This window comes from Coregonus clupeaformis, chromosome 2 (assembly GCF_020615455.1).
Source record: "Coregonus clupeaformis isolate EN_2021a chromosome 2, ASM2061545v1, whole genome shotgun sequence".
Taxonomy (NCBI): Eukaryota; Metazoa; Chordata; class Actinopteri; order Salmoniformes; family Salmonidae; genus Coregonus; species Coregonus clupeaformis.
In genome coordinates, this window is record NC_059193.1 from 3,778,245 (window position 1) to 3,800,164 (window position 21,920).

Genomic DNA, 21,920 nt, shown 5'->3' on the forward strand with positions numbered 1-21,920 from the left:
CACAGAGTTCCAGTAACAGACAAATCTCAACATCAACTTTTCAGAGGAGACTGCATGAATCAGGCAATCATGGTCGAATTGCTGCAAAGAAACCACTACTAAAGGACACCAATAAGAAGAAGAGACTTGCTTGGGCCAAGAAACACGAACAATGGACATTAGACCAGTGGGAATCTGTCCTTTGGTCTGATGAGTCAAAATGTGAGATTTTTGGTTCCAACCATGTGTCTTTGTGAGACGCAGAGTAGGTGAACGGATGATCTCTGCATGTGTAGTTCCCACCATGAAGCATGGAGGAAGAGGTGTGATGGTGTGGGGGTGGGCAGCTGGTTTGCGCTTAGTGGGACTATCATTTGTTTTTCAACAGGACAATGACCCAACACACCTCCAGGCTGTGTAAGGGCTATTTGAACAAGAAAGAGAGTGATGGAGTGCTGCATCAGAAGACCTGGCCTCCACAATCACCCGACCTCAACCCAATTGAGATGGTTTGGGATGAGTTGGACCACAGAGTGAAGGAAAAGCAGCCAACAAGTGCTCAGCATATGTGGAACTCCTTCAAGGCTGTTGGAAAAGCATTCCAGGTGAAGCTGGTTGAGAGAATGCCAAGAGTGTGCAAAGCTGTCATCAAGGCAAAGGGTGGCTACTTTGAAGAATCTCAAATATAAAATATATTTAGATTTGTTTAACACTTTTTTGGTTACTACATGATTCCATATGTGTTATTTCATAGTTTTGGTGTCTTCACTATTATTCTACAATGTAGAAAATAGTAAAAATAAAGAAAAACCCTTGAATGAGTAGGTGTGTCCAAACTTTCGACTGGTACTGTATATATACATATTTAAATAATTGAGAGATTTTTTTACTCTTTCATAGTTTCCGTTTTTTTGTTTTGCATGCAAGATCAGGATTCTGCCTTTATTAATTAAAACAACTAATGTAAGTCAACGTTTATGTTTATTAAAAAATACTAAGTTAGCTGTAATTGAAATAAACGTATTTAAATAAATGAATGTAATTGAAATACACTGTCATTGAAATAAACGAATGTAATTGAATTAAACTAATGTAAGACTATGTTTCTGTCTTGAAGAAAAGTGTTCATAGATCTCTGGTTTCTTCACTTGCAGGTCATTTGCCCGTGGGGGTCTCAATCTTCAGGAGGGTCTCTGGAGTGAGCTTCTTCCCATGGACCTTGGAGGCTGTGCTGGAGTCCAGCAGGTCCTTAATCATGTGCCGGATCTCTGGAGTCAGGCCTATCCCAGAGGTCTCTGAAGACGCGCTGGGTCCAGTGCAGGCGGCAGTGGATTCGGAGCTCAAATCCGCAGGTCCTGCGCTCTTCTTCTTCTTCCTCTTCCTCTTTCTCTTCTTCTTCAGGACGGCCCCACGAGCCCATGGTATCAGCTTATGGTATCAGCAGGGCTCTCTTGGGGCCGGGCAGCCTCCTTATCAATGGCCTTTTCGGCCTTCTGTAGCACTTTGTCAAACACGTTGATGCAGTTGTCCATGTCTGATGGATTTATGAAGACAATCAGCGATGCCGCGCTTATATACGTTTTGGAACTTGTATCATAATGGAACACCAAATTACATCATACCACTTTTTGACCAGTTATCTTTTATTGATGTGTTTAATTTTCTTTAATTGTCTTTTTTACATTCTGATGTGTGGGATGTTTAAACAAAATATTTGCTATCATAGGTCAATGCCGAAAATAATCAAATACAATAATGAAATCAGTATTTATCATGTGTCTTTCATAGTTATAGGCCTAGCTATCTACACTGGACAGAACCAAATCTCGCGTAGGGACCCCAAAAGGCTTGAGTCGGCACTGTCTGTCACATCAACATTTAAGTATTCTATTTGAGTGACTGATATGGCCAACTGGAGATTGGAGAATATTGACAATATGTGTGCGTAAAAAGTCTTACCTTAAAAGTGATATCATAAAATTCCCTACTGTCGCTGAGTGAGGGGCGGCTCGGATAGACCAATCCGTTGGATGGACCTCCGATCCCTTTACCACTTTTCCCGCTGTCTTTGCTCGTGTTCGGAGATGCAGTCGGGCTTTTGGAGCTCCCCTTGCCTTTCATTGTCTTTTTCCTGGACATGGTTCACTTTTAACGGTATTCCCGCCTGTTGTATATAATTATTTGTGCAATAACTAGGCTATAAATATGGCGTTCACTGATCTGACACTATATCACTATCCTTTGTTCTTTTGGATAATCTACGATAATACAAAAATTACGTTTCACCAGTGCATAAAAATCATGACTGTAGACATATCCGCGTCGTTTTAAATGGTAAGTGCACATGCGAGTTTATAGCCTTCCTTGTCCGTTGAGCGCAATTGCCATTGGTGAATAAATCTCCTACCAGTTCAAACAGTGCTTATGCAGAAATGTAAACAGACTTGACAGCTCTCTCTCTCTCTCTCGCTCTCTCTCTACCCTCCCCCTATATGGCGCACGGTTCACACCAAAAACGGAAGGTAAGCACAATATGGTGTTTAGTGCGCGCAGCAGGGAAGCATAGCTAATACTTGTTGAAATATTGAGTTTCACCCCCCTCAATTATTCTGGGCATGGACTCTACAACTACAAGGTGTCGAAAGCGTTCCACAGGGACGCTGGCCCATGTTGACTCTAATGCTTCACACAGTTGTGTCAAGTTGGCTGGATGTCCTTTGGGTGGTGGACCATTCTTGACCACACATGGGAAACTTTTGAGCTTGGAAAAACCCAGCAGCGTTGCAGTTCTTGACACAAACCAGTGTGCCTGGCACCTACTACTATACCCTGTTCAAAGGCATTTAAGTATTTTGTCTTGTCCATTCACCCTCTGAATGGCACACATACACAATCAATTGTCTCAAGGCTTAAAAATCCTTCTTTAACCTGTCTCCTCCGCTTCATCTATACTGATTGAAGTGGATTTAACAAGTAACATCAATAAGGGATCATAGATTTTATCTGGATTCACCTAGTCAGTCTATGTCATGGAAAGTGAAGGTGTTCTAAATGTTTTGTATGCTCAGTGTATATCTATATCTTCTATAGACGGTTATGTAAAGCTGAAGAAAAACTGGATGGTTGCATTTCCCCAGCCAGTTGCCTTCTTGAACTCACACTTTACTGTGTCAGACTAGAAGTTAAGTAGTTTAATTGCACACAACCCACGCCACTTACAGTAAAGTCAAACATGATTCATTAGGCCCCCTCTTTATTTCAAGTGGACATTACATTTTGAATGTAATGTTCTGTCCTTACTGCTTATTCCTAGTGATGAATATCAAGTACTTTATATAACCACAAGTGGCCTATCCACTTCATGAGTGATTCACATAGACCGACAGATACAAATTTATTCCAGTCATCTTTTAATTTAAACTTGCTATAGCTTTAGGTTCTGTTCAAATCATACAGGTAGAAATGCATTGCTTGTCCTGGGGGTTTGGGTAAGATGGGACACCAAATCCCTACACAATCTACCATAACAACAAAGGCTACTATGGTTATGTCAACATGTCAACATGTCATATGAATAGCATAATGCCTGTGAAACATTAGGGTATTATGGCCACTACACTGTTAGTTTTAATATAGGCTATTCACCTGTCCTATTAATTTGTATGTGACTAGTGAGTCCATGTGCACTAACTCTTTTTCACTCTATGCACACACACTGGACTCTATCCACACACTCACACAAACTTACACTGACACTCCAACACAAACACACACTCACTCACACTTACACACTCACCATATATCGTGTTGCCTAGTCACGTTACCCCTACCAATATGTACATATCGAACCTCAATTTCCTCGTACCCCTGCACATCGACTCGGCACCAGTACCCCATGTATATAGCCAAGCTATCATTGCTCATTATATATTAATTATTTCCTTGTGTAACTTTTTTTTTCTATTATAATATTTTTTTGTATTCTGCATTGTTGGGAAGGGGCCGTAAGTAAGATTTCACTGTTAGTTAAATTGTTAAATTATCATTTTATTTGAATCTCTTCTTACATGCAAATTGCCCATTGGCACAATTAAGTTTTAATATACTCTTCTGCTGAGACAGTAGAAAATGTTTCGTAACTTACTTGTGTTTGTACTTTGTGTTTCTTATTTGGACTGTGTGAGGGACATGAGGCTGTCCTTTCCCACTGGCATGGCTATTAGTCCTCATTAGAGGCAGCAGATGCTCACAGTCTGGACCTGCACACATCAATCTAGAGTTACATCCATCTGGATGGCTCACTTCTGCCTGTTCAACACTATCACTCACCTCCACAACTAGGTAGAAAAACAGGGCATTTTCCACAGTGGTAACTTATTTTCACAGTGGTAACAACACATTTCACAGTGGTAACTTATTTTCACAGCGGTAACAACACATTTCACAGTGGCAACTTCTTTTCACAGTGGTAACAACACATTTCACAGTGGTAACTTATTTTCACAGTGGTAACAACACATTTCACAGTGGTAACTTCTTTTCACAGTGGTAACAACACATTTCACAGTGGTAACTTATTTTCACAGTGGTAACAACACATTTCACTGTGGTAACTTATTTTCACAGCAGTAACAACACATTTCACAGTGGTAACTTATTTTCACAGTGGACACAACACATTTCACAGTGGTAACTTATTTTCACAGTGGTAACATCACATAATGGTTTATAAATGGTCAGTGCATCTTCTGGCACACAGGTGCAGTCACATCCTACCGCTGCCAACAAATGTTGTTTTGGCCTATAAATAGCAAAACCAGCAGATTTGTTGACTGTAGGTAGGCATTAATACTGTTTTCCATCATATATAGTGTATCTGTACAAACAGTGCAGGTGGCTCAGGTATTTGTGATGAGGTGAACACAATTAGAATTGGCAATGCTGGGAGAAATGTGCATTGCGTGATGCAAGGACTGGAGGGAGCATTGTCTCCTCAGGGTTGTCATCCGTTACTGTTATCACTACTCTGTAGACTGTTCACACACAACTTCAAGATCCCAGATACATTTCTTCCCTTAATTATCTCTCCCTTTTTATGCATTTATTCATTGGATCCTATCAGATCCCCGTAACACAAAGACACACAACAGTTAGGGGAATTTGTATGTAATACAACACTGCAATGGCACTCTAGTAATTGTATATAATGGGAAGGACTCAACATCTCAAATTGGATGATTTAAACCACTAGGTTAGTTGATGGACAACCTGCTAGCCGTACAAAATGAAAGGCAAAAATACATGGAAAGTCTCCTTTGTTCTAAAATGTACCTTTTATTATCAAAAGACACACAATGATGGTACAGTCTGACTGTCTTGCTATGTGAGCCCAACATGGACGGTGTGTCATCCCCTCAACTCTCCTATTGTAACAGAACATCTTTGGCACAGTGACATATCCCTATTCATGGGAAGGATTGGTCATTCTTTATTGCATACAGTAGATGGCAACATTACATGCTGGAGACAAGCAAAACAGATGAATACCATTAAATGTAATTTTTACAGAGTGGCATGAATTCCCCAATATCACGCTTTCATAGCGTATTTGATCCCGAATTATTAGCAAGGAGCGATACCCCAGTGTCTCATGCACCCATCGCTCATTGAATACGTCAGTGTGATTGGTCATACAGTAGGTCAAAGGTCAGGATGGAGCCAGTTCTGGGACTTAAAGTAACCCCTGAGTGCGGCAAGGTCCACAGCGGGGAAGAATGCTCCGATACGTTTCCTCACCCACCATTTTCCACGGGCAGCACTGGCACTGCCAGGAGGGCTGAACTTGTACTTGAAGTGTTCTCCTCGGACCCACCTGGGGAAGCAGGGAGCCGGATAAAAGGAGGGAGAGGAATGGTTAGTATGACTGACAGAGAGAATACAAGGACACGTTTCATATATAGAGGAAACATTCCACTAGAGGGGGCTAGAGGATAAGGCATTTGGGTTTCTGCAAAGAGAACATGAGGCTTGTATGTATTATAACACAGACACTCGCACACACACATCCTTCCACTTCCAACTTCTGCCTCAGCACAGCCCAGCTGAGATCAGCTAGGCCTTCAACGCAGCTGTCTCCAACGGCAACAGCTGGCCATTTTTATATGAAATGTACCTACCACAGAAACACACGCGTTGTATCAAACAGCTTATCCAGAGCGACTTACAGTTAGTAAGTGCATACATTTTCATACTGGCCCCCCGTGGGAAACGAACCCACAACCCTGGCGTTTTAAGCGCCGTGCTCTACCAACTGAGCTACAGGGCAGAACAGAGGGACATATAGAGAAAGAGGGAGGACAATTTTGAGAAAAGGGGTGGAAAAGGTGAGTGTAAGATCAATTGTCACTTAAAATATCTCAATCCAAAGCAGTCTACTCCTCCAAACTATTAGGCGAATATTGAGCTGATGTGTGACATCATAAACCTTCCCCCTCTTGCCAAAATGTCTGACTGGGATTTTCTTGGTTCTAGGATTGGATGTAAAACATCAGGAAACCCTATGCCCTGAGAATTAGAGGGAGACTAGTGTATATTTGCTGTAAGTATCTTCCAGCCCTGTTTATCTCCGCTTGTTGGCAATAGCGGAGGTGCAGAAAGATTGTGGCCCCCTGCACTTACCACAAATACCTTGTTTTGCTAAGTTTCGCGTATTGTGCATTGCTCTCAGTTACTATTTTTTTGTATGGTCAGTAGCACAGTATACGTCATGATTCTAATTTTAGCTGCAAGGCGCCGGCAATTTGAAAAACCTAAAATGTAGATTGTACTGATTTATTGGCACATTGAACCATGTTGCGTGCCGTAGTTGACAAACTCAGGGCTAGAACAATGACATCATATCTGAATTCTGCCATCTTTATGGTGGCATTTTGGACAGGGATGGGGAACACACAAATCCAAGGCATGAATTTCCCACAAAACCAACTAACAGTAAATAAAAGAAACAGAATTCCTGATTCTTGCATGTCAAGTTAGAGATGTGTACTCTAAAGGTCTGCTAAGTGCCAGACTCACTCAGGCGAACCACATGAGCCAGTCGAGTCTGTAGTGGTAGGGGAAGATAAGGCAGGGCAGTCGGGTCAGGTCCCCTGGCTTACACAGGAACTGGTAGTCCTCCCACACAGCATCTGGGTCCTTCTGGTCCTCGCTCAATGTACCTTGCAGTATCACCTCAGTCCGCTCCTTAGTGATACTGCACACAGAGGGAGGGAGGGTCAAAGAGAGAGAACGTTACAAAGAAGAGGAGTAGAGAACAATAGAACAGAATGTTGGATATAGGGTTATGAAGAGGACTGATCCAAGAGGAGAGATGGAGAGAAAGGAAAAGGAGGATGAAGGAGGTTGTTGACGATGCGGAGTGGGTCGAAGGATGTGTTCATCACCTGTCTGGAGCTCAGCAAGTTCAGTACAACAGGAACGCTTAGATAGCCAATCGGAACGCCCAGAGCCACATTCACCACCCGACGAATGAGCATACCTAGAAGGACATACAGTGGGGAAAGAAAGTATTTAGTCAGCCACCAATTGTGCAAGTTCTCCCACTTAAGAAGATGAGAGAGGCCTGCAATTTTCATCATAGGTATACGTCAACTATGACAGACGAAATGAGATTTTTTTTTCCAGAAAATCACATTGTAGGATTTTTATGAATTTATTTGCAAATTATGGTGGAAAATAAGTATTTGGTCAATAACAAAAGTTTCTCAATACTTTGTTATATACCCTTTGTTGGCAATGACACAGGTCAAACGTTTTCTGTAAGTCTTCACAAGGTTTTCACACACTGTTGCTGGTATTTTGGCCCATTCCTCCATGCAGATCTCCTCTAGAGCAGTGATGTTTTGGGGCTGTCGCTGGGCAACACGGACTTTCAACTCCCTCCAAAGATTTTCTATGGGGTTGAGATCTGGAGACTGGCTAGGCCACTCCAGGACCTTGAAATGCTTCTTATGAAGCCACTCCTTCGTTGCCCGGGCGGTGTGTTTGGGATCATTGTCATGCTGAAAGACCCAGCCACGTTTCATCTTCAATGCCCTTGCTGATGGAAGGAGGTTTTCACTCAAAATCTCACGATACATGGCCCCATTCATTCTTTCCTTTACACGGATCAGTCGTCCTGGTCCCTTTGCAGAATAACAGCCCCAAAGCATGATGTTTCCACCCCCATGCTTCACAGTAGGTATGGTGTTCTTTGGATAAAACTCAGCATTCTTTGTCCTCCAAACACGACGAGTTGAGGTTTTACCAAAAAATTATATTTTGGTTTCATCTGACCATATGACATTCTCCCAATCCTCTTCTGGATCATCCAAATGCACTCTAGCAAACTTCAGATGGGCCTGGACATGTACTGGCTTAAGCAGGGGGACACGTCTCGCACTGCAGGATTTGAGTCCCTGGCGGCGTAGTGTGTTACTGATGGTAGGCTTTGTTACTTTGGTCCCAGCTCTCTGCAGGTCATTCACTAGGTCCCCCCGTGTGGTTCTGGGATTTTTGCTCACCGTTCTTGTGATCATTTTGACCCCACGGGGTGAGATCTTGCGTGGAGCCCCAGATCGAGGGAGATTATCAGTGGTCTTGTATGTCTTCCATTTCCTAATAATTGCTCCCACAGTTGATTTCTTCAAACCAAGCTGCTTACCTATTGCAGATTCAGTCTTCCCAGCCTGGTGCAGGTCTACAATTTTGTTTCTGGTGTCCTTTGACAGTTCTTTGGTCTTGGCCATAGTGGAGTTTGGAGTGTGACTGTTTGAGGTTGTGGACAGGTGTCTTTTATACTGATAACAAGTTCAAACAGGTGCCATTAATACAGGTAACGAGTGGAGGACAGAGGAGCCTCTTAAAGAAGAAGTTACAGGTCTGTGAGAGCCAGAAATCTTGCTTGTTTGTAGGTGACCAAATACTTATTTTCCACCATAATTTGCAAATAAATTCATTAAAAATCCTACAATGTGATTTTCTGGAAATGTTTTCCTCAGTTTGTCTGTCATAGTTGACGTGTACCTATAATGAAAATTACAGGCCTCTCTCATCTTTTTAAGTGGGAGAACTTGCACAATTGGTGGCTGACTAAATACTTTTTTTCCCCACTGTAAGTAGGTGCTGGGGGGGAGGGGTATCGTTTTCACAATGTCACAATATTATTTTTGAGCTAGTTGGCTGTACCTGCACCAAAACTCCAGTATATTTTCTTAATAGCTTGTTCTCCATCTTATTTTTAAATAGGGAGTACATTTGTTTTCAGTACTTTTATTTTCATGGCTATCAAAACTTGTTTTCTCATGGCTCTCTCTTGTCCCTCTGCAGAAGACATATGGTGAGCAATATGCTTGGAGCATCGAAACACAACATAATCACAGTATCGAATAGCAATACATGTCAAATTGTGAGAATCGCTATAAATATTGTATTGGCACCGAAGTATCGTGAGAATATCGTATCGTGAGGTCCCTGGCAATTCCCAGCCCTAGATATGAGATGGAAAAAGTAAGAAGTGTGTTTGTCTGTCTGTGTCTGTGTGTGTGTGTGTGTGTCTAGGAACACAAGATCCCTTTGGCAGTAGCCAAATAGGGGCTTAGCCTATGAGGTCATGGGGCATTTCGTCACAGACAACTGGAGGAGTAGACAGCTCAAATCCCCACTAGCTGTCTCGGATTGAGATGCCAACCCGTCAACCTATCCATGTTAAAACCGTACCAGTTTTTTTGGTTAGGGACTTGGCTGCTCATCATATTGATGAGTGTGAGGGTGTTTTCCTCTCCAACATTTTAAGGTATGGCACATGTTTAAGACTGCAGTTTCTACCTTGGGACTTTTTTACTCACCAGACCACCACCACACCTCTGGGACCCAACCAACCACCCCAGGCTCCAGAGGAACTCCTGTCTGTCACCATATACTGACCTGACTTATGGTCAGTCGTTTGACTGGTTTCTACATCATCCCCATCCATTCAGCTCTCACATGGGGGCTGATTCCGACCGAGTTAAGCATGCGTAAATGGAACGTAATTCCCTTTTCATGTACCTTTCTCTCTGACCTTGACCTTAATCCCCTAATAATTCCACCGCCTTTACGCGTAAGGAAACCATGAATATGGCAGCAAACTGAAGCAGATACAAATTTCCCACAGTAAAGTTTATGAAATGCTGTGCCATTATGCAAAATGTAAATTTGTACGGCCTTTTAACTTGCAGGGATGGGCACTCTCGAATGTCTTAATTATAGGCTACCCCTACTTTCTCTGTTTCCTATTTCTATCATGTTAAATATTAGCCACTATCAGTATCGACCGTCAGTAGGCCTAATAACCACACTTATACCATGGCATTATTAAACTTGTTTCTGATTGGCTTAAAGGGCATTCTAGAGCGTGCATTATTTCCATATAACGCACGGTATATCAGCACAGTAGAATTCAATGGCTATAGTTCATCCTTACATGTTCTATGTTTGAGCTGCATTGAAAGCAAAAGTCGAATTGAAAACATTATTGGCATTGTTGAATTCGATTTTCATAATCGCAAGCTAGGTCGGCAGGTAGCTTAGTGGTTAGGAGCGTTGTGCCAGTAACCGAAAGGTTGCTGGTTCTAATCCCTGAACGGACTAGGTGAAAAATCTGTCGATGTGCCCTTGAGCAAGACACTTAACCCTAATTGCTCCTGTAAGTCGCTCTGGATAAGAGCGTCTGCTAAATGACGTAAATGTTAAATGAATGAACAAAACGTACAGTCAATAACACAATAGAAAATCTATATACAGTGTGTGCAAATGTAGTAAGTTATGGAGGTAAGGCAATAAATAGGCCATAGTGCAAAATAATTACAATTTAGTATTAACACTGGAGTGATAGATGTGCAGAAGATGATGTGCAAATAGAGATACTGGGGTGCAAATGAGCAAAATAAATAACAATGTAAATAACAATATGAGGTAGTTGGGTGGGCTAATTACAGATGGGCTGTGTACAGGTGCAGTGATCGGTAAGCTGCTCTGACAACTGATGCTTAAAGTTTGTTGGCCTGAGGTAGGACTAAATAGATTTAAATAGTGGAGTAGGGTGGTGTTATTTCATTATTATTATTATTATTATATTTTTTGTGAGTGTAGTGTTAGATGGGTAGGGTATTTTGTTATTTTTTCAAGCAAAGTATAAGGGAGTTGTACTCCAGTCTAGTAGGTGGCGGTAATGCAACATTTATTGGATGCCAACTGCCGTTAAACCTCATCAAAGAAGAAGACCTTGCCAGCCATTGAGGAATGCTTCATTTGAAATCAATGAAAACTGCTATACTGCCCGTTTTGCGCTCGCGTTGCGTCACGTCCAATGGCAGCGTCCACGCTCAATAATAATTTAAATTTTAAATTTTTAGTCATTTAGCAGACGCTCTTATCCAGAGCTACTTACAGTTAGTGAATGCATACATGTTATAAAAAATAAAATAACAATTATACTGGCCCCCCGTGGGAAACGAACCCACATCCCTGCCGGCCAAACCCCCCCCTACCTTGGACGACGCTGGACCAATTTTGCGCCGCCCATGGGTCTCCCGGTCGCGGCCGGCTGCGACAGAGCCTGGACACGAACCAGGATCTCTAGTGGCACAGCTAGCACTGCGATGCAGTGCCTTAGACCACTGCGCCACTCGGGAGAGTCGTTTCAATTGTCGGTGGCTGACGCGCGCGTTCATTCTATCTTGTGAATTGAAAAAATGAGAAATAAAGTTGATTTTGGTTGCATATGGCCTCGACTATACACCACTGGTTATTGTACTAAGATTTATGAAGTCAATAAGCTACTAGATAGCAGAAACTCTAGCTAGCTACCTAGCTAGCTTTGACTATGTTCTCAATGTAAACAAAAACAACTTGTGTAATTTGAGGATCATTTAGTACAACCACTAGCAACAATTTAATGAGTACTTGCGAAAAACTGGACCAAAGCTATTGTACTAACGCATAATCGATGAATATGGTACAGTACAGTCTGGGAAAATAGAATAAACATGCACTTCCCCCGTGCTCCTCTCCGCTCTCAAAACAACGCGCTCTGTGTAGCAGGTAGAACGTCACATTGACAGGAAGCTGATGGAAAAGCAAAGCGGCGCGAATAGTAGAGCTGAAGTGTTTAGAGTAATGTATAAATATGGAAGAATTATGTCCCATCCCTCCAATAGAGATCCAGACACTTGTAGAATGTATAGTACGCCAAGGCCATTGAAGCTGTTCTGGCAGCTCGTGGTGGCCCAATGCCCTATTAAGACACTTCATGTTGGTGTTTCCTTTATTTTGGCAGTTACCTGTACATGTACACTCTCTCTCTTCACTCTCTTCCACACCATCTCAAGCTGTCAATTCAATTCAATTTGCTTTATTGGCAGGACGTAACAATGTACATATTGCCAAAGCTTACTTTGGAGATGTACAATATGAACATAATTAATAATAATAAACAATATTGTCAACGGGAGAACAGTAACAACAATAACCAAGGGTCAAAATAACCATACATTGAACAATAACAATAAGCATAGAGGACATGTGCAGGTTGGTTGGTCTGTCAGACATTGTCCCTCATCTTATGGCAGGCAGCAATGTAGTGCACTGCCAACCCACAGCTCTCTGCGTCCTCCCCCAACAGGACAGGTAGCCTATCCTCATCAGAGAGGTCTTTGAAACCTTGAATAAGGGTTTCATATTTGGGGAAATGACACTAATTGTTTTATATTTTTTACATTTTGTCAGGAAATGCAGCTCTGTCTCGGGTTCTGCTGTGGTGTAGTGGTTGCACAGCCTTTCCTCTACAGGGACTCAGGTTTTCCTGTGTCTACCCTTCTCAATGGCAAGGCTGTGCTCACTGAGCCTGTACTTTGTCAAGGTTTTTCTAAAGGTTTTGATCAGTAACCATGGTCAAATAGTTTGCCACGGTGTACTGTCAATTTAGGGCCAGATAGCACAGCATTTTGCTTGTGTTTCCCAATAAGTAATGTAGTTTTGTTTTGACTGTGTTGTAATTTGGTTTATTCTGATTGGATGTTGTGGTCCTAAGGCTGAGGAGGCAGCTCTCTCTCTTCGTTCCATTCCCTCCTCCCTCTCTTCAGCTGTCCCAGCACTAATCCATACTCCTCCCATCATGTCCAAATCGTTAACTCCTTCCTTTATGTTTCTGGGCCAACTGTCAGGCACATCGGTAATGTCTGGTGCTGAGTGTCTACCATCTGTCAAGGCCCAATAGCCTGCTAGCCTGCTCCAGATGTGCCTACAGCCAGGTGTGAGTGTTGGAGATGGGGAGTGGAGAGGCTCGGGAGTGGAGAGGGTGGAGAGGGGAAGGGTGCCCATGTGGACCCACTCATTGCCCACTCTTAGGGGTTGTAAACTCAAACACACAGCTAAGCCAGGCATGTGGGGAGGGGGAGTCCATACACACACAAACATGCACGCACGCACGCAGACACACAGCGCGGCTGGTAGAGACATCAGTCAGGCCAACTCAGTTGAGCCAGGTGGAAGGCTGGTCTAATACCACCTATCCCTCTCTCTGCCTGCCATCATTAGTCCCAATCATAAAACACCCAGACAGGATAGCAGGGCTGCTGTAACACTAACTGCCAGAATTCCAGGATAATCCCCACAATACCTTAACCCTGTCCGTATTGATTTCTTTCTTTGTAAAGATGTGTCTGGGCTGAGGCAAAGAGAGGTTTGGGTTGTGAGGGAATTAGATAAATATAATAGATCATTATATTTCTATGGTGCGGGCTCTACCAGGGATGTAGCTCAGTTGGTAGAGCATGGCGTTTGCAACGCCAGGGTTGTGGGTTCGATTCCCACGGGGGGCCAGTATGAAAAAACGGGGGGCCAGTATGAAAAAAATATAAATAATGTATGCACTATCTAACTGTAAGTCGCTCTGGATAAGAGCGTCTGCTAAATGACTAAAATGTAAAAATTTACCACTGATGGGTAAGAGGTTAGGCTCATTCAGGAGATTTCATGGCTGTTTAGGAGGTACCTTTGGTGGGTTTGGTGGTCTGTCCTACAGCCTCCTCAGCCTGGAGGTGCAGTACGGCTTGCTTGGCCCCTTGGCCAGATGAAAACAGGAACCCCAGAGATCCATCGTCAAAACAGACTGGGAACTATGGTCAGCCAGTTGAGAAAGCTTAGGTTCCCACTCACTATCAGAGTCACCTAGAAGGGGGAGGAGAGGGTAGATGAGGTGAGACAGAGGGTTGAGGAGGAGACACAGAGGGTAGATGGGGAGAAAGGACAAGCAGGAGTGATAAGATTCCTCCAAAGGTACTGCCAGAAAGATAGCATGATGATTGATGAGGATCATCTGCTTTGTAATAGTTCATCATAGCAGCAGAGAAAGTCCTGATTTCCTGTATTCATGTATTTATAGTTGGCTCATGAATAACACCACATTCATCTAACTGATGACTGATTTATTAAACTGAAGACTGCAGTTGCCATAAAACCACTGTAGTGCCCCAATGGATCCACTAGGTGGCAATGTGACGTCAGAGCCACTCGAGGTAGACATTTTTGGCACAGATCTAGGATAAATTACCCTTCCAAAATCCTAGTCTCAACCACGATAGGGGAAAACAAAACTGACCTCAAATCAGTTTTACTGTCAACTCACCTGGAACACTATCTGCAGCGTCCCGTTGACCATGCACATGAGTCTCTCCAGGAAGGTGAAGAGAAGGACGATGAGCCCCATGAAGTAATTGGACAGAACCTCAAAACGATGGAACCACCATGGGGATTGGTGCATATAGTACAACATGGGGTTTGGCACCGGCTGATTCTGGAGGGAGGGTGGGAGAAAGAGAATCAAAATGATATCACCCCCCCCCCACACACACACACACACACACAAACACACCACAGAATGGCACCGTGTGGTTAGCAACAGTACTCTCCAGAACATCTCCAGAGATGACATTACAGAGGGGAGCGGGGAGTCAGTAACGTCACTCCTTATTTTGGGGCCTGAAGAGAGGGTCTATCTAACCCACCACATCCTTCCAGTCTCAACCACGGAACTGGGATGAGCCAAAGAGGACCACAGATTGACACCCCAGGGAGTGCACAACCGCATGGGTCACAGAGGTTACAACATGACTACTTCCAGGTCAAGGAAAAAGCAATTTGCCTCCATATCGATACTCAAATATGAGCAATGACAGAGGGATAGAAGGATAGGCTATTACCATAGCATACATGTGAGTGTTAAGGTGTGTGCTTTTGCTGATGAAAGTGCAGAACATCACAGATAACACCAGATTACCTGTATGTTTGCATGGAATTACCTGGTGTCACTCCAATGGTGATGCATGGTGATGCATATTGTATAATTTAACATCACTAACAGCTTTTCCACAGGCTACAATGATTGCCCAAATGGCACCTTGTGACAAATGCAGGTTGACGTTTATTGTCATGAATCTTGTCTTGGAGGCAGAATTGAGTGATTTCCGCTAGATGTGCCAGCTGCAATGTAAAAATGTGCTATATTGTACAAATTCATGAAAACAAAAATGTGCTTTTTGGTCTTAATTTAAGGTTAGGAATTAGGGTTAGTAGTGTGGTTAAGGTTAGGGTTAAGGTTAGGGTTAAGTTTAACATCTGATTGCATGACTTTGTGGCCAGCTAATGACCACTCTGCAGACCTCATGACAATAAATGCCAAACTGCATGAAATGTATCTGATCATAAATGTAAAATAGCTCAAAAGTTGTTCTGTCCCTCATTGTTTTGGCATAAAATCATGGGACAGATTGGTGTGGGGAAACATCATGGTATATTATTATAACGCCACACCTTCAAGATGGTTTCCAGGGCTAAGTAAATTTGGTGCCTTTTTTAGAAATGTCCTGAGAGGGCTGTTTCAGTGCAGGGCCAGACAGGGCTGGAGTGTGTGCGTTTGCGTATGTGTTCCACCACACCTCCAGACAGCCTAGTTTACCTAGCCTGCAACTTCAGATAACCAAACATACCCCAGTGTGCACACAGCAAACAAACCAACAAAAACAAAACACCACCCACAACCCACTCAGCCAGCCTCTTATAGCCTCAGCAGTCTTCCTATCCAGGGTGCATTGCGCTGGGTGGCCCTGCCGTGAGTTTGGAGGCTGAAAGGGAGCAGTGTGTCAAAGTCCAGAGGGGGCAGGCAGACCTTACCTGGCGCCTGTGGCTTCCGCTAGGAGGGGGTGGGGGTGTTAGGTGGGTGGAAGGGGGGGTTGAAATGTAAATCTGCTTTACCCCTGGGGGTGTTGACAGGCTTGGAGCTGGCAGGTCAATGTTTAGATGGGGATATGGGCCTGACTGCCTGCATGGAGGTATGGAGTCCTCAGGCTCCCATATATGCTTTTCCATAATCCCAGGTTAAACAACATGGAAATCCAGGTTAAAACACAAATACTATTGGAATGTTTCCTTTCTTTTTTGAACACTTTTTGTAAAATTCTACAAGGCGTTCATTTCTCTGATCCATACAGGTTCACTTGGCTGACCATTATTGCCAGAAACCCATAAGCCTCCAAGTGAAGCCCTGACAAAGTTTACATAATGTAGGCTGATAAATCTATAATAGGGGGCTCGCCCCAGGGGCTCAATGGGCCTGAATGAGACCCCTGTTTGTCCACGACATCAGACTCTCTCCACAGACAGAGGTTCCTTTGAGTTAACAAGGCTCAGAGAGGGGGCTGGTAAGGGGGTATTATGAGGTGTCAGGCATCCCTCCACACCTCACACCTAGGGAACCCCATGACAGAATCAGCCTGGAGTAAGGGTGGGTGCAGGGATGAAAGAGAGTGATAACCGGAGAAAGCTCCAAATGATGCACTGCTATCACACATTTTCCAACTCTAGGGACATAGACCTTCCAAAAAATCACTATGAGACATCGTTACCCCAAGTGAGCCTGACGGCCCAAATTTGGGGGTCTGGGTCATGGACTATTATGACAAATAGGGTAGAGCAGTAACGCAAATGTACATAGACACACTTATCCACTTAAAAAACATATGAACAAACACTCAAAAACAATCACTAACCTACAAATAAGTATGGGGAACTTTACATGACAGATAGGAACATAAACCAGAAAATCAAGCCCACAAATTAGAAACCATGCTAGACCAGTTAGTCATCATGCTTAAATTTATCCATGACACTTTAATGTATGTTCAATGTTTCACCCACCCTTTCTGTCCCCCTTATAGGACAGCAAATTAGGCCATTGACCACAAAGTTAACTCAAATCAACTGTAGCAGTTCAGCTGGTCTGTACCTTATATCATGACTCTATGGTCTATAACTTGCTACAGCAGCTTCTTAAAACAGCGGTCATAAAGCAATAACAATGAGGGAGTCAGGGAGAAAATAAACATGTTTCCCATTTAATGGGTAATCCACCCAGCAGGCGAACAGACCAAAGCGGAGTACTGAAGGCCAGGGCTAACAGACTGAGCATGGGTTTGTCATATGCCAAAACCTGTATAGTGCAGTGAAGTGAACCTACTGTACTATACAAGTTACTGTCCAAGGTAGTGAGGTTCTTAGTGTCAATATTTAGTCTCTGAAAAATCTTTGTAGTTTGTTAGAGTGGAGTAGGATGAAGTTGCCCCTAGACACTGATCCAATGTCAGCTTAATGTGTCCTCCCCTTGATGGTTAAGGTTAGTATTTGGTGAGGGGAAGCTGATCCTATACTGCACGTCAGTACAGTATGTATGAATCAGTAGAGTCCAACTACAGTAGACCAACCGTTCAGGGACTTTTTCCAAGGCAATAAAAAGCCACAGTCAGCCAGAGCATTCAGTCTCCAGAGAGACATATAGTGTATTCCTGGTCTCTGTCATTAGACAAGATACTCCAAGCTGTGTGGGTTAGTCTAGAGATGACACAGCATTGTGGTGTCCCCTCCTATAGGGATGATTTATTCAAACCCTGAGGCAGACAGTGGTTCCCAATACAGTTTCCCATCATATGATTTAAGAAATATCTTGGCACCCACTAAGTAAACAGAACCAATATTTCCTAGCCAGGACTAAGTCATACTGGCCCCCCGTGGGAATCGAACTCACAACCCTGGCGTTGCAAGCGCCATGCTCTACCAACTGAGCTATGGGAGGGACTAGTTCAATCCAGTTAGGGACGGCATGCGATTGATAAGGATCATCTGCCTTGGCCTGATCTCTCAGCATGACCCAGCACAGGACAGGCCAGGGGAAAGCCCTGATGACAGGATGCCAACGACAAGCACTGCCCACAAGCATTGTGGTAACTGTATTGCACTGAGCCCACACAAACACACGCATACAGACTCAAGAACGTCACGCACACATGCACGTCAGGTCCCTCCAGCAGCGGTCCCCCGATCTTCATTATCCCCTGCAGAGAAGAGAAGAGGAAGAAGACCTGTCAATCATTGAGCTCAAGTCAAGGTGATATTTCAAAGGGGCAGAAAAAAAACTGTACTTAAAATGGGACACTCCATCTTTACCTGGCCGATGGTTCTGTCCAGGTGTGTTAGTTTGTGATGTTTGTCGATAGCATATCATTGGGACATACTGTAGTAACATTTCCTGCTCCAATTGACCTAGAGTCTGTATAGAATCAGTAGATTTTCTGTATTGGATCGGTCTGTATCTACACTGAACAAAAATATAAACGCAACATGCAACAATTTCAAAGATTTTACTGAGTTACAGGTCATATAAGGAAATCAGTCAATTGAAATACATTCATTAGGCCCTAATCTATGGATTTCACATGACTGGGAATACAGATATGCATCTGTTGGTCACTTATACTGTACCTTAAAAAACAATTCTGAAGGATTGCAAGATTTACGTCAATGGGCTGGTATGATACAGTTTGTGTGTATTAGACAAGAGGGACTCCATATTCAATCAATTTCCCTCATGATGGCCAAAGCTGCAGCTTACTTGTGTTGGGAACTAGCTAGCACTAGTAGCTAGCAAGCAGCTAACTCTGAAGCGCCAATGAAGCCCTCAAAGCAATGTCTGAAGAACAGTGATATGGAAAACAACCTTGCATAAAGGTTCTTTCTGCTTGTCAATTCTGGCAGAATAAAAACATTTGTATACAGCTCAGACAAAAATCAATTTGCCGTGTTTGAATAAACGGTCTCGATTCAAGCCTTTTATAAATGGCAGTATTGTCAGTGTACATGAAGAGAAGGTTTATTGTATTGAAAATAGGAGAGGAAAGTTAGATTATCCTGCACTAATGACATTTCCACTCCCTCTCACTTGCATCCCTCTAGCCATCTGTTGATGTACAATGAAACTTTACATCACAGATCACATCATCACAGTGTGTGTGTGTGTGTGTGTGTGTGTGTGTGTGTGTGTGTGTGTGTGTGTGTGTGTGTGTGTGTGTGTGTGTGTGTGTGTGTGTGTGTGTGTGTGTGTGTGTGTGGCTAGCTAGATGAAGACGTAGGGCCATAAAGTAGTAACCTACCCTAACCAGAAACCGTGGATAGACGGCAGCATTCGCGCAAATCTAAAAGCGCGAACCACCGCATTCAACCATGGCAAGGTGACTGGGAATATGGCAGAATATAAACAGTGTAGCTACTCACTCCGCAAGGCAATTAAACTGGCAAAACATCAGTATAGAGACAAAGTGGAGTCGCAATTCAACGGCTCAGACACGAGACGTATGTGGCAGGGTCTACAGACAATCACGGACTACAAAAAGAAAACCAGCCACGTCGCCGACACCGACGTCTCGCTTCCAGACAAGCTAATCTCCTTCTTCGCCCGCTTTGAGGATAACACAGTGCCACTGACGAGGCCCACTACCAAGGACTGTGGCATCTCCTTCTCCGTGGCCGACGTGAGTAAGACATTTAAGCATGTTAACCCCCGCAAGGCTGCCGGCCCAGACGGCATCCCTAGTCGCGTCCTCAGAGCATGCGCAGACCAGCTGTGTTTATGGACATATTCAATCTCTCACTTTCCCAGTCTGCTGTTCCCACATGCTTCAAGATGGCCACCATTGTTCCTGTACCCAAGAAAGCAAAGGTAACTGAACTAAATGACTATCGCCCTGTAGCACTCACCTCTGTCATCATGAAGTGCTTTGAGAGACCGCAGTGGAGAAGGTGGAAAGCTTCAAGTTCCTTGGCGTACACATCACCGACAAACTGAAATGGTCCACTCACGCAGACAGTGTGGTGAAGAAGGCGCAACAGAGCCTCTTCAACCTCAGGAGGCTGGAGAAATTAAGCTTAGCACCTAAAACCCTCACTAACTTTTACAGATGCACAATTGAGAGCATCCTGTCGGGTTGTATCACCGCCTGGTATGGCAACTGCATCGCCCACAACCGCAGGGCTCTCCAGAGGGTGGTGCGGTCTGCCGAACGCATTACCGGGGGTAAACTACCCGCCCTCCAAGACACATACAACACAAGATGTCACAGGAAGGCCAAAAAGATCATCAAGGACATCAACCACCCAGGCCACTGCCTGTTCACCCCGCTATCATCCAGAAGGCAAGGTTCATCAAAGCTGGGATGGAGAGAATGAAAAACAGCTTCTATCTCAAGGCCATCAGACTGTTAAATAGCCATCACTAGCACATTAGAGGCTGCTGCTGCCTATTGAAATCACTGGCCACTTTAAGAAATGGAACACTAGTCACTTTAATAATGTTAACATATCTTGCACTACTCATCTCATATGTATATACTGTATTCTATTCTATAATATTCTACTGTATCTTAGTCCATGCCACTCTGTCATTGCTTGTCCATATATGTATATATTCTTAAATCCCATTCCTTACTAGTTTTGTGTGTATTGGATATATGTTGTGAAATTGTTAGATATTACTGCACTGTCGGAGCTAGAAGCACAAGCATTTCGCTACACCCGCTATAACATCTGCTAAACACATGTATGTGACAAATAAAATTGTATTTGATTTGATAGTAGCAACTTTGTACGAAAGTCAATGAAGAAATGGTAGTTATCATTTCATTAAGTAGAAGTTCATCACAGGGCTCCAGACTCCAACCATTTAGTCGCATTTTGAGACCTTTTGACTTGGCTATGTGAGTTAAAAAATTTTGGTTGCATTCTACATGGTCACCTCAAAATGTCCCTCATCTCAAAACGTCCTATGTTTTAGGAGGCTAAAACCATGATTTGGTCAAACAGTAAAGTACATTATCCTCATGATGAAAGTTTCTGCCTGCCTGCCCCTGTACCTGTTTTCCTGGGGACTGCTGCTGTGTCGAGCAAGCCACTAACGCTCTACTTTCCCATGGGCAAATATTTATTTTGATTTTATAACATTTTAAAATACGATTGGGGAAAATACAGCTATCCTGTTGTCAGTTGGAGGGAGGAGGTTCTCAGCTTTCTGTAGGTATACTTTTTTAAATTTCTAAATGTTCAATTTGAGTTCAAAAGCAACTTTTTTTCAAAATGAGATATTTGATATGGCTTTGAGATACGGAGCACACAAAATGCTCATTGGCCATTGCGAGTGCATAGGCCTCATTGGGTGGTAGGCTACAACTGCAATGTTTTTTTGGGACATTGCATTTACTGTTAGGTTAATACATGGCTACTAGCAGTGAGTATTATATTTAAAACTAGCGATCTAGCTAAATGTGTTTTGAGTTACCACTTACTCAGCCTATGATATTAGAGCACATAAAGATGCAGGCAAATTCATCTCTATTGAAAAAATATATAGCTGAAAATTCTGGAGCCCAATTTTGTCTACCCAAAATGCATGACAATCACTGGATTATGTTGAACATTACAATACTTTGAATCACAACATCAAAAGATGAAACAACTTATTTATTTAATACCATCTCAGTAGTCTA

The 21,920-nt window shown here is 43.2% G+C and overlaps 1 protein-coding gene and 1 pseudogene across 2 annotated transcripts in view; both read right to left on the reverse strand.

Moving 5' to 3' along the window:
* The window catches only part of LOC121586490 (ras-related protein Rab-26-like), an 84,614-nt gene extending 82,165 nt beyond the window's left edge, over window positions 1-2,449 (reverse strand). For both annotated transcript variants that reach the window (XM_041903207.2, XM_041903215.2), the window contains exon 1: window positions 1,939-2,449. In XM_041903207.2, the coding sequence (XP_041759141.1) occupies window positions 1,939-2,118 (180 nt within the window). In that variant the 5' untranslated portion in view covers window positions 2,119-2,449. The remainder of the gene's footprint in view (window positions 1-1,938) is intronic.
* Window positions 2,450-5,259: 2,810 nt separating this feature from the next.
* LOC121585598 overlaps window positions 5,260-21,920 on the reverse strand; it is a 68,202-nt pseudogene continuing 51,541 nt past the window's right edge.